The sequence below is a fragment of the Herpailurus yagouaroundi genome, unplaced genomic scaffold (assembly GCF_014898765.1).
Source record: "Herpailurus yagouaroundi ecotype Mexico unplaced genomic scaffold, PumYag 160, whole genome shotgun sequence".
Classification (NCBI taxonomy): domain Eukaryota; kingdom Metazoa; phylum Chordata; class Mammalia; order Carnivora; family Felidae; genus Herpailurus; species Herpailurus yagouaroundi.
Window position 1 is genome coordinate 50380909 of NW_024412401.1, and position 11711 is coordinate 50392619.

General features: G+C 52.0%; 1 protein-coding gene and 1 long non-coding RNA gene across 4 annotated transcripts; one reads left to right on the forward strand and one right to left on the reverse strand.

Moving 5' to 3' along the window:
• Positions 1 to 1758: 1758 nt before the first annotated feature.
• On the reverse strand, positions 1759 to 7293 carry LOC121035053 (uncharacterized). Its single transcript, XR_005792732.1, has 3 exons — positions 6675 to 7293; positions 2707 to 2876; positions 1759 to 1858 (listed from the first exon to the last, which is right to left on the reverse strand). It is a non-coding gene; the product is annotated as an uncharacterized LOC121035053 (long non-coding RNA).
• LOC121035047 (neutrophil gelatinase-associated lipocalin-like) lies at positions 5519 to 9439 on the forward strand. 3 transcript variants are annotated; one of them, XM_040482475.1, is made up of 7 exons: positions 5519 to 5713; positions 6230 to 6366; positions 7784 to 7863; positions 8001 to 8120; positions 8338 to 8439; positions 9097 to 9127; positions 9250 to 9439. In XM_040482475.1, the coding sequence occupies exons 1-6, from the start codon at positions 5576 to 5578 to the stop codon at positions 9114 to 9116; spliced, it is 597 nt and encodes a 198-aa protein (XP_040338409.1). In that variant the 5' UTR covers positions 5519 to 5575; the 3' UTR covers positions 9117 to 9127; positions 9250 to 9439. The 3 variants fall into 3 exon arrangements, with proteins under 3 accessions (XP_040338409.1, XP_040338407.1, XP_040338410.1); XM_040482473.1 differs by having other exon boundaries at positions 9301 to 9439; XM_040482476.1 differs by having other exon boundaries at positions 9313 to 9439.
• The last annotated feature ends 2272 nt before the right edge of the window (positions 9440 to 11711 follow it).

The window sequence follows — 11711 nt, forward strand, 5'->3', positions numbered from 1 at the left end:
CCATCCTGACCACGCATAAAATTCCTCTCCAGGGGCGTCTGGGTGGCTCAGTCGGTTCAGCGTTCGACTTCGGCTCAGGTCATGATCTCGCAGTTCGTGAGTCTGAGCCCTGCGTCAGGCTCTGTGCTGACAGCTCAGAGCCTGGAGCCTGCTTCAGATTCTGTGTCTCGCTCTCTCTCTGCCCCTCCCCTGCTCATGCTTGTCTCTCTCTGTCTCAAAAATAAAATAAAATTAAAAAAAAAATTAAAAAAAAATTCCTTTCCAAAGATTCTTTTCATGAACCTTCTACAACTTTCCTTTGCCTTCAAATTTTGGCCCAAACCATTCTTCTTGAAACAACCAGTCTCATTTGGGACAAAATTACTATCTTGTACCCTCAACAACGAAAAATGTATTTCCATTCTTTATCTTTCTTACATATCTCCCACTTTCCTACATACAGAGTTGCTTTCCTTATTTCCATCCATTTTAAGTACACTTAGAAGAATTTTAACTCTTAGAAAACTTAGTCTCTAATAAAAACTTAGTGACCAATCATAAACTGTTACACCAGAATTCCTTAGATGGCAAATTCATGAGTCAATGAATCACAAACCATGTTTTCCAATAGACCCAGATTTTCTTAGTTTCTCTGCAATAAGGAGTCAAAAGCACAAACCTATATTCAGTAATCAATGCTTCAGTAATCTTGGAAAAGACCTAGATATGCAATAAATTCAATCCCATTTATCCAAGTTTCAGATTGTGAAATACTTTGAAAGCTCTCTTAAGAATTATCTGTGAAAACTTTGAGGTACACAAAATTAACCATTTTTTTTAAGTCATCTTTTTGCTGACAAATTGCAACAGAGACAACATGAGCTTCTTTGACCTTTAGGAAACCTTGATAGAATAAAAGTTTCATATTTAATGCTGAAAACTCCAAATACATGTCTGTCATAGTTAAACCAACAAACTTAAATAAGCTTAAACACCAAACACGTTCCACCTGCATTCACTTAAAGGATGATCAATTTGTTCCCCATTGTCAACTTTTACCTGGGACACCAATGGGGGAATCTGAAGTGGGCGATTCAAGGGGGTGCTCATCACTCCTTGACATCGAGGGTAGAGGATGGTATAGAAGCCAGTTATGTAGGTTGTATGGAAGATGATGCAGAAACAGGAGGGGGAGAAGCAGGCAGAAGAATGGAAGTGCCAGAAGGCAGAGAGGATTCCTGGTTCTAAACCTTGTCACCGGGAAAGAGGAGACCCCATGTTTGTTTGTTTGTTTGTTTGTTTTCCACCAAAGTGGAAATAAGGAGTCTATGTCAGGCTAGAGAAGACAGGGAATTTCCCTGAAGCAAATGGAGTTTGGGAATATTCTTTAAAGTCCATGTGCCAAGGTAGACTACCCATAGTTGGCTCCAATTAAAGCCATTAACACGGGACATGAATGAGGGAAAGGTCCCCACATCTATTAGGAGGAGGAACAGAGAGAAAGAGTCAGCATCCCCTTTGTCAGGGATGGTCTATGTTTCCTCTAGCAACTGTGTTCCATCAAGAGGAGGCCTGTTAGGACATCCGCTATGTCAGGAGGGAGTTTACTAGCCAAACACGTTAGAGCAAATATATTCTGCAACAGGCCTTTTGGCCCAGGTCCTCACTTAGAGCTGTGAAGGCCTGGACCTAGGGTGCCTCCATCCATAGACCTTGTTTCCTGCAGAAGAGATCTAACTGCTAGAACTTACTAAGGCCACGCAGTGTTACATGACATCACCTCTTTCCTAAAGTTTGCAATCCAAATTGTTTCTAGCAGGTTGAAGAGGCATCCCAAGGGAGAGTCCTTGGGGACTGAGAAGAAGGTCCCATCCTCCTCCTAGAGAGAGAAAAGTAGAAAAAGTCCATTGCCATGAAAATCCCCCCCAACTCCCAGGTGGTGTCCCACACGCAGGATATATCAGAGGTCCCTGAGGTGTCAAAGTGACCCGAGGCGAACTTCAAACAAAATTGCTATGATCACCAACCAGCCCCTAAGGGCCTCTGTGGGAGGGATGCCGGCATCCCTCCGATTTCCCATGGTATCCTAGGCTACAAATAGGCGCAGGCAGATGGACCTACTTTGCCTTGCTGAGAAGGCTGAAGAAAACACCGTGTTTAACCCATGGAAAATACTGGGAAAGTTTTACAAGCGGGAATTGCCCAATTTTGTCATTTAAGTAGTAGTTTGCAGAAGACATTGACCCAAAACAGTGAAGACAGAAACCCATCATGATCCAAGTGACATTCCAACACATATAGTCTTTACATTCCAACTTCCTAGGAAATAGTTCCTGGCTGGGGAACATTTTAATTCAATCAGGTACTGGTTTCACCAGCAACAGAAGAGGTCCCGCAGCCATAAGTGACTAGACCATGGATGTGAAGGGGATCACATTAGACCAATGAGGAGGAAACTTCTGCCATATTCTAAAGATTGGAATCCATGCTAGTCATACAGATGTCTGTTCCATCCCCACGACAGACAACAATATATAAGGACAGGAAGAATGAGAGGGCACAAGTTTCTGGGTATTTTTACCATTCCTGCCTGGGGACTCACTTCCAGCCAAAAGGCAGGCTTTCTCCTCCCCATAGAGAAGCCACAGGCTACAGGGAAAGTGTTCTAATAAGACCAGACTCCTTGAAAAGCCTCTGAAATATGAGTAAAGGAAGAGAAACACTCACCACATTTGCACCGAAGCTCAGAGTCCAGATGAAAAGACTCACAACCCCATATAGGCGCCAAATGATGAGGCTGGGCGGGGCGCATATTATAGAGCTGACAGCCAAGAAAGAATTCTTGAAGACATCTTTGATGCAAAATAAGTGATTTCATTAAATCGCGGGGACAGGACCTGTGGGCAGAAAGAGTTTCATTGGTGTTGTGAAGAGTGACTGGTTATATACTAGGAATTTTGGGGAAGTAAAGTCAAAAGGAAGGGAGGCCTCCAGAAGGACTTTGATATGCTAAAGAGGACTCCTAATCTACCTGAGGCCTTGCTATTGTCAAGCTAAAGTTGTTTTACCTCTAGTAAGGCATTAATATTAGGAATGGTAGGGGTTCCTGGAGACATTGTTGTACTTGGTATTTGCCTCAAGGATTTGTCACTGGTCTGCAGGGTATCAGAAATTTAATTTTATCTGCCATTTCTTTCTTGCCTTTCTTCCCCACATCAGCATGGAGGTTAGGGTCTTAATAGGGGCTCCAGGAAACTGAGTCTATAGGCTTCTGGAGACTAGACTATTGATAAGATTGCCTTTTTCTTATAATTTACTAAGATATTTGTAAACTGATGGAGATTCATGTCCTGCATGACTGTGATCACTATCATTAACCATTTATTTTCTTTCCTTTCCTTTGTTCTTGGGCAGCCAGAGGAATATCACACGTATCCCACCTTTTTGTGGGGAGGGGGGAGGTTCTAACTTGTACATTGCCTTCAGCTTGCCTTATGCTCCCTCTTCACCCAGAGTCTCTCTTTCAGGGCCCACCACCCAAAGCCCAGGCTAGGGGAGCTGATTCCCCTGTAGCAGGTGGAAAGCCCGTGAGGTCTCCAGGAGTCTCATCTGCAGCCAGTGAGGCCTCAGGACAGCCTCAGGTCAGGCTTTCTGTCAGCCCTGGCCCATGTGGTGACATCTAGGAGACACTACCAGAGGGCTGGGACCCATCACTGCCTCCCACGGACAGCCAAGCCTCCATGAAGAAACTACTTCCCTCCAGGACAAAGCTGGGATCAGCCATGGCAGGAACACTTCTGGGGGCCCAGGCCTAGGCCCCTGGACTCCACACCCCAAGACTGGCCAGAGAGAGCAGATGGTATCCGTGATCTCTCAAGAATGAGGCTGAGTCCTCGCATTCACTGTGACCCAAATCACTCAGTGTACAAAGCAGCAGGGTAGAGAGCCCCCCTTGGGCCCTAGCCCCTGACCCCTTTTCACACAGTGAGGATGCATGTCCCCCATTGTCCCCCACCAGGATGAAGCTGAGACTGTAGCCTCAGAGCTCTGCTATGTCAAGCTGTCTCATTTGTGGCTGGCATGCCCAGCTTCGGGTTTCTGACCACTGGGCCCACAGGAGGGGCCAAGTTCCTGAGGGGCCATCTGAGGTCTGGGCCCACCCTGCCAATGGGGCATGGATGAGGGGGAGGGGCTGACTCAAGAAGGGAACGATGGGGCTTTGGAATGGTGGGGTTCAGAGCTCACAACCAAGAATGAATTCTAGAGACATCTTTGGTGCAAAAAAGATGATTTTGTTAATTCACAGGGACAGGATTTTTGGGCAGAAAGAGCTGCACTGGGGTTGTGAAGAGTGACTGGTTATATACCATGGGGTTGGGGGAGATAAAGTCAAGAGGAATTTTCTAAAGGGATTTTTTATATGCTCAAGTAGACTCCCACATTACTGGAGGCCTAGCTGTTGTCAAGCTAAGGTTGTTTTCTCCTCTAGCAAAGCATTAACATTCAGACTATAGGGAATTCCTGGAGAAATGTTATACTCAATATGCACTTCAAGTATTTGTCAATGGGCTGCAGGTCATAATGAAATTTAATGCCATCTGACTTTTCCTTCTTGCCTTTGTTCCCCATATCACTAGGGAGGTAGGTGATATTTGGGCTCCAGGAAACTGAGTATAGGATGCTAGAGATAGGCTATTGATAAGATCACCTTTTCCTCCTAATTTTCTAGGATATAGGTAAACTGATGGAGGATTGTGATTTCTATCACTTAACTCTTTGTTTTCTTTCCTTTCCTTTGTTCTTGGGCAGCCAGGAGTGCCTGAGGAATGTCACACAGATCCCACCTCCGGCTCGGGGAGCATGTTACCATGTGCTCTGCCCTCAGCTTGCCTTATGCTCCCTCATCAGGAGCACTCCCCAGCAGGCCTTCTCTGGGGAGGGGAGGGGAAGGGTGCCAGGGCCTGGGGTGGGTACCTGGGAGGGCCAGGATCTGGGCTCCATGAGCAGCACAGGGCACACTCTGTCCTTCCCTACCAGGAATGTCCTCTTTCAACTATCTCCCATTCCCTACCCTTCCCTTCCCTTCCCCCCTTTGGAGAACCGCAAGCATCATGGGCTCTGTTGATGCGAGGCATTCTCTGTTTTCATCAGGTACAGGAAGGGGGCCCCACCACACTTAATCCACCAGGCACCTAGGCCCCAGCTGAGAGGCTTCTAGAGGTCAGAGATGACAGCTGGTCCAGATCAGAGACCCATGACCACACACAGTGATAACCAGGGGGAAGAGACTGTGAAGAGAGTCCCCGCCAGAGATGTGGAGATATGGGGAATGCACCCTCTCATCTCCCAGACCTTATGGCCCCTCATCTTGCATAATCCTGACCTGGAGGAAAGAGCAGAGAGCTTGCCATGATCTTCAGCATGAGTTGCTGGCAATTGTCTCACCCTTCCAGGATTTGGCAAAGGATAAGTCGCTCCACCCTGGGGTGAGCCATTGGCCACAGAGACCATAAATAGCATCCCCCAGAAGGCTCTTCATTCATCTCCTCTTTCAGGGAATATCTGGAGTGGTGCCAGCTTCCTCAGCCCTGAAGTCATGGCCCTAGGTCTCCTGTGGCTGGGCCTTGTCCTGCTAGGGGCCCTGCAGACCCAGGCCCAGGATTCCACCCCAAACCTGATCCCAACCCCGCCTCTGCACAGGGTCCCTCTGCAACCTGACTTCCAAAATGAGCTGGTAAGGGGCCTGGGAGGGCTAGGTGCAGGGAGGCCCTGGGAAGAGTGTAAACAGAGGGGAGGAGAGGCAGGATGGGCTCAGGCTTTAGCTCCATCTGCTCTCGGGTGCCCTGATGGAAGGCACACCCCATGCTCCCATCCCCACCCAACCTTGCTGACAAGAGGGTCAGCTGAGCAGACTCCCCTGGTCTACACTCTCTTCCATAATCCCTGTAGTCCTTGCAAGGTGGGAACATCTTCAGGCCCTCTACATGATGAGGAAACTGAGGCTCAGGGAAGCCAGCTGGCCACTTGCCAAGTGTCACCCTGTCCCTGACACACTCAGGGCTCCCGCCTGGCCTGATGGTCTCCAGCTCCTGCCAGGCTCATCAGCCCAGCCTGTGTGGCCAGCTGGGTCCCAGCAGCCTAGAGGGGCTTCTGGTTGAGGCCCAGGCTGCCTAGAGGTGCTTGCAGGGATGGAGCAGGAGGGCCCCCTGGGGCTGCTCCTGGCTCTGCCTATTATCAGCTCCCATTGTAGTTCCAGGGGAAATGGTACATCTTGGGACTGGCAGGGAAGGAAATTCATAAAGAAAAACACAGCCAATTGAAGATGTACACCATCACCTACGAGCTGAACGAAGACAACAGCTACAATGTCACCTTTGTCCTGCCCTGGTAAGATCCATCACCTCCTAGGGGAACATGGGGGGCCCAGAGGGCTGCCGTGGGGGTCTAAGAGGCAGACTGATGTCATAGCCGAGGGCTGGCCATAGCTGAAAGATGATAATTCATCCTACCGCTGGGTACTGGATCCCTATATTTATTCCTTCTTTCATTTACTAAATCAACATTTCTTGGTCATTTCAGCACAGACACAAAACAGTACTGGGGTTGGACAAAAGCGGTCATCAGTGACAAGACAAAGAGAGCTCGGAGTGTCCTAGAATGGGAGGAGGGTTGGTGGATCCAGCCTGGAATCCTACCTTGAGCTTTGTCCAGGGCTTCCAGGGAGGTGGTCTGTGGGCTGGGCCTTGAGAAACCAACTTGCGTCGGGAGACCTGGGACCTTTATGGCAGGGCTGCTGGACTGAGTCAGAGAGAGCCACTTCTTCAAGAAATAGCAAGCCATCTCATGGCCGCCGTGAGCAGGAGCTGATGAGCAGTCTGGAGGGGGGGGGGGGTGGCCACCCTGGCAGGAGCCTCAGGTACTGGTGAAGAGCAGGTGTGGCTGTAGCAGAGAGAGGAATGATGGTGTGCAGCCCAGGAGGCTGATCAGTCGTAGGTGGGAGATGACCAGAGCGGGGGCAGATTAGGACCTAGAGAGGGGAGGCAAGGCTTACCCAGCTCCTCTGGGTTTCTGGCTCTGGCACTTGGGGATGGGGCTAGAGCATCTGTCATTGAAGAATCCGAAGAAGGGCAGGTGTTGGGAGATCGGCTCTGGAGTGCCAGGGGACCAGATGGGATGCAGGTGAGAGGTCAGGGTTGGCCCAGCAGCTAAGGGAGTCTTTGGCATCCAGCAGACTGGAGCCTCTGTTGATTCCCCCAGGAGAGGTTATAGCAGGAAGCCATAAGATAGGCATAGGGCATAGGGGACCCCTGGGTGGCTCAGTCGGGTAAGCCTCTGACTTTGTCTCAGGTTATGATCTCACAGTTTTGAGTTTGAGCCCCGTGTAGGGCTCTGTGCTGACAGTTCATAGCCTGGAACCTGATTTGCATTCTGTGTCTCCCTCTCTCTCTCCCCCCTCTCCCACTCAGGCTCGCTCTCTCTCTCTCTCTCTCTCTCTCTCTCTCTCTCTGTCTCAAAAATTAATGAACATTTTAAAAATTAAAAAAAAATTAGGAGACAAATGCTGCGGGTGAAGGGGACAGTATGGAGGGAAGGCCACCAAGGGGAAACAGCCTCGAAGAAGGAAGACAGTAGATGCAGAGGGAGAGTCTGAGCAGTTCAGGTGGCTGAGGGCAGAGGAGGCAGGGACAGGCAGGGATGGGCTCAGCGGGGAAGAGACAGGCCCATCTGAGGGGTGGCGTGCAGGCCTCCTGCTGTGGCAGGGTGGGCTGTCACCCTCTTACCCACCCACCTCTTGCTTCCACAGGATCCAGCGCTGTGACCACTGGATCACAACTTTCATCCCAAGTTTCCAGCCAGGCCAATTCAACCTGGGCAACATTGAGCGTGAGTCCTGAGTGCAGTAGGTCTCCACGGGCAAGGACCTCCCTGCCCCTCCACACAGACACCATCCTGTGGTACCAGGGGAGGAAACAACAGCTCCCTCTGCCGGGAGGGCTGATCCCTCACTGTCCACCATGCAGGTTACCCTGGAATCCAGAGTTACACTGTACAAGTCGTGGCCACAGACTACAACCAGGTTGCCATGATTTTCTTCAAGAAAGCTTACAAAAACCAGGAGTTCTTCATGGTCACCCTCTATGGTGGGTCTTACCCCCTGGGACCCGGCTCTTGTTCGTGCTGGGGGAGAAGAGGCCCACGACACCCAGCCCCCAAGGTCCCCTTCACTCTGAGCCCTGGGAGGCGGGAGAGAGGTCTTTCCACAGACCCCTCAGGAGGGAGGGGTCTGAGGCATCATTCACGGGTTCCACAATATTCATGGAGCTTCCGCCAGCCACTCACCAGCCATCTTGGCCACAGGGAGGACCAAGGAGCTGACCCAGGAGCTGAAGGAAAACTTCATCAGCTTTGCCAAAGCCCTGGGCCTCACCGATGACCACATCATCTTCCCAATCCCCAACGGTAATCACCAGCTGGGGAGAGGAGAAGGGCCCATGGGGACTGTCCAGGCCTGATGTTGCTTCACTAAGGAACGGGGGAGAGGAGGGAGGCAGAGCCCTGCTGTGGTCACTGGAGGCCCAGAAGCCACTTCAGGTTCAGGAAGACCCTGCCACAATCAGGGTTCTGGGCCCCTAGTGCTCCTCCCTCACCCTCGCTCGGGCCTGCCCACACGAGAATTGCAGGCATGGGGCGAAGCTTCCTCAGTCTCCTTGCCTGGCCACCTCCCCCTTTGCCCTGGGACTGGCTCACCACTGACCTAGGAGGTGCCCTTGTCTTCAGGCTGCCTGGCCTAGGCAGGTGCCTCCCAAAGCCTGAGGGTCTGTCAGGACTCAGCAGGTAAACAGGCAGAAGGCTTGGCGCCCAAACAGGAGTGTGGCTGGGCCTCACCTGCCTCCTTTGGAGAACGGGTGTCACCCAGGTCTGCTTGTCCTCAGGCCTCTCCTCCAGTCCCCTGCCCCATCTTCCAACCCTCTTCTGTACCATCTATGAAAGGAGCCCCGGAGCTTCTGTGGCTGGACCAGGCTGAGGCCCAGGGTAGCCCAGGGGCAGTGCAGGGGCCCTGGAGGTCAGGGATCCCCCCCACACCCCTGCCCATGCTGACCACTCTGTCCCCCACAGATGAGTGCATATATAAGTGAGCAAGTGTGCGGTAAGTATGGCTACAGAGGGGGCTGATGGGAGCCAGGGTGCAGCTGGGAGGGGGTTCCAGGTCTGCCTTTGTCCCACCTGCCCAGCACTGCTGCCCTCTCTATTCCCTTGACGCCCTCTCAGGTGCCCTCGGGCTCTCTCCACCCCATCCCCCTCTCGCCAATCTCTGCCCAGGGCACCGCCCAGCTGTCCCCACCAGCCTGGACCAGTGAGAGAGCCAGGGGACCCTTCTCACTGCACAGCTCACCAGCTGCTTCCCAGGCTGCCCTATTCACAGAACCCCTCCTTGTTGCTAATAAACACATGCCCCCCAGTCCCAAGTCTGTGCTCCTTGACTTCTGGGCCCTTTGAGGGGGATAAAGAGCAAAAGGCAGGCTCCTATTAGCATCCCTCCCAGGAACTGTGGTCCCCTGGAAGGGATGAAGGCCACAGAAGCAGAGTCCAGCTCTGACTAAACACTCCTGGCTCCAACCCCAGGCCCGGCCCCAGACCAGCAGCTGCCCTCACTTGCCCCTGCCTCCCAGGACACTGAGGGGGCACATCTCACACTCATGTCCAGCCACCTGAAGCAGGTCCAATGGCAGAGGCCCAGGCCCAGGGAGCTGGAGAGGGTTGGAGGGCTGAGGTGCCGTCACCCCTACCTTATCAGGACCCCGTGGATGCTGGAAGATTGCAATAGAGGGGTGCACAGTGGGTGAGGCAGAAGGTTGCCCAGCTGGATACCATGCCAGACACAGAGTGTCACCAGAGGTGGTCCCTTTCCCTCTGCCAGCCCCCTATGGGCCCACTGCTGGGTGGCAGTGTCCATGCCGACCACATTCTGAGTGCTGCCCCTCACCCACATCCCTCCACCATGAGGACCTCTGGAGAACCTGGGGCAAGGCCAGGGGAGGCAAGGATGAAAATGAATATGCTGCCAGGAATCCAGATTCTAGAAGACTCAAGGGTTCCAGCCTTATACCCCTCATTTGGCCGGGCCTGTGTCTGGGGCCTGACCAGCCTCTGTCCACCCCTCTGTGTGAACCCCCTCCCTGGTCTCTTCTCCCCTTGCAAGGTCAGAGGCTGGAGGGGGCGAGGCTCTGAAGAAACCCAGGCTTATCCACCCCACAGACTTGCATACTTACCCCTTCACCCTTGGGTTGGGGGAGTGGGGAGGTAACTGGAGCTCTGAGCAGTGCTGGCCTCAGCCTCCAGGGGGCAGGACAGGGTTGACTGCTACAGCCTCAGGAGTCTGGGTCAGATCCAGGAAGAGACCAGCTTGCTGCAGCCTGGGTTGAGGGACGGATGGAGGCTCTGCCCAAGTCCAGAGACACAGAAGGGCACCCAAGGGACTGCTGGCTAGAACGCCACTAGCTGGCCGAGGGGGCGGCAGGTGCACCCAGCATGCCCGGGGCTTGGGCTCCACTTTGGGCAACAGCCAGTTTCTTTGCCTTGGCCCAAGCATACAGCTTCCTGCCACCATTCGGAGCCTCCTGGGTCTTCCAGGATCAAATTCTTAGGACGCAAATGGGCTTTGTGTTTCTTCCTGGAGTCACTGGATTTTATTGGTTTCCTATTGCTGCTGTAAGTTATCACACACTGGCAGCTCAAGACAACACGCATTTGTTCTGTTACAGTTCTAGAGGTCCCAAGTCTGAAATCACTTTCACTAGCTAAAATCAAAGCCTCAGCGGGGCGGCACTTCCTCCAGAGGCTCTGGGGAGAATCTCCTTCTTTTTTATTTTTTTTTTTTTTTTTTTCAACGTTTTTTATCTATTTTTGGGACAGAGAGAGACAGAGCATGAACGGGGGAGGGGCAGAGAGAGAGGGAGACACAGCATCGGAAACAGGCTCCAGGCTCCGAGCCATCAGCCCAGAGCCTGACGCGGGGCTCAAACTCACAGACCGCGAGATCGTGACCTGGCTGAAGTCGGACGCTTAACCGACTGCGCCACCCAGGCGCCCCTGTCCTTCTTTAACTTGGGGGTCTGTCTTCCTTAAAGACAGCAGTGTGGCATCTCCAAATCTCTCTCTCTCTCTCTCTGGTGATGTCATCACATGGCCTTCTCTCTTGTCTGCAAATTTCCCTTGAACTCCCTCTTTATAGGGACACTTATGATTACATTTTGGGCCCACCTGGCTAATCCAGGGTAATCTCCCCCTCTCAAAACACGTCATGTAGGGGCACCTGGGTGGCTCAGTCGGTTAAACGCCCAACTCTTGGTTTCAGTTCAGGTCATGATCTCACAGTACATGGGTTCGAGCCCCACATTGGGCTCTGCACTGGCAGAGTGGAGCCTCCTTGGGCTTCTCTGTCTCTGTCTCTGTCTCCCTCTCTCTGCCCCTCCCTGGCTCATGCTCTCTCTCAAAGTAAATAAACTTAAAAAATTAAATAAATAAATAAATAAATAAATAAAAACGCTTCATGTGATCACATCTGTACAGGCCCTTTTTCCACATAAGGTACTGCTCTCAGGTTCTCAGGATTAAGATCCGAGTATCTTTGAGGGTGGACCACCACAGTGGGCTTAGAGGGGGAATGATGGCAGGGCTTGTGGGCTAGGGAGACAGAGGTGAACAGGTATCCCAGAAGCAGGGCAGCACCC

Excerpts from the sequence above, each read along its gene's own strand:
- LOC121035047 (XM_040482475.1), top strand. The coding sequence starts at position 5,576 with ATGGCCCTAGGTCTCCTGTGGCTGGGCCTTGTCCTGCTAGGGGCCCTG. Across the intron at positions 5,714-6,229 it reads CTGACTTCCAAAATGAGCTG|TTCCAGGGGAAATGGTACAT; the intron begins GTAAGGGGCCTG and ends CTCCCATTGTAG. Across the intron at positions 7,864-8,000 it reads CAACCTGGGCAACATTGAGC|GTTACCCTGGAATCCAGAGT; the intron begins GTGAGTCCTGAG and ends TCCACCATGCAG.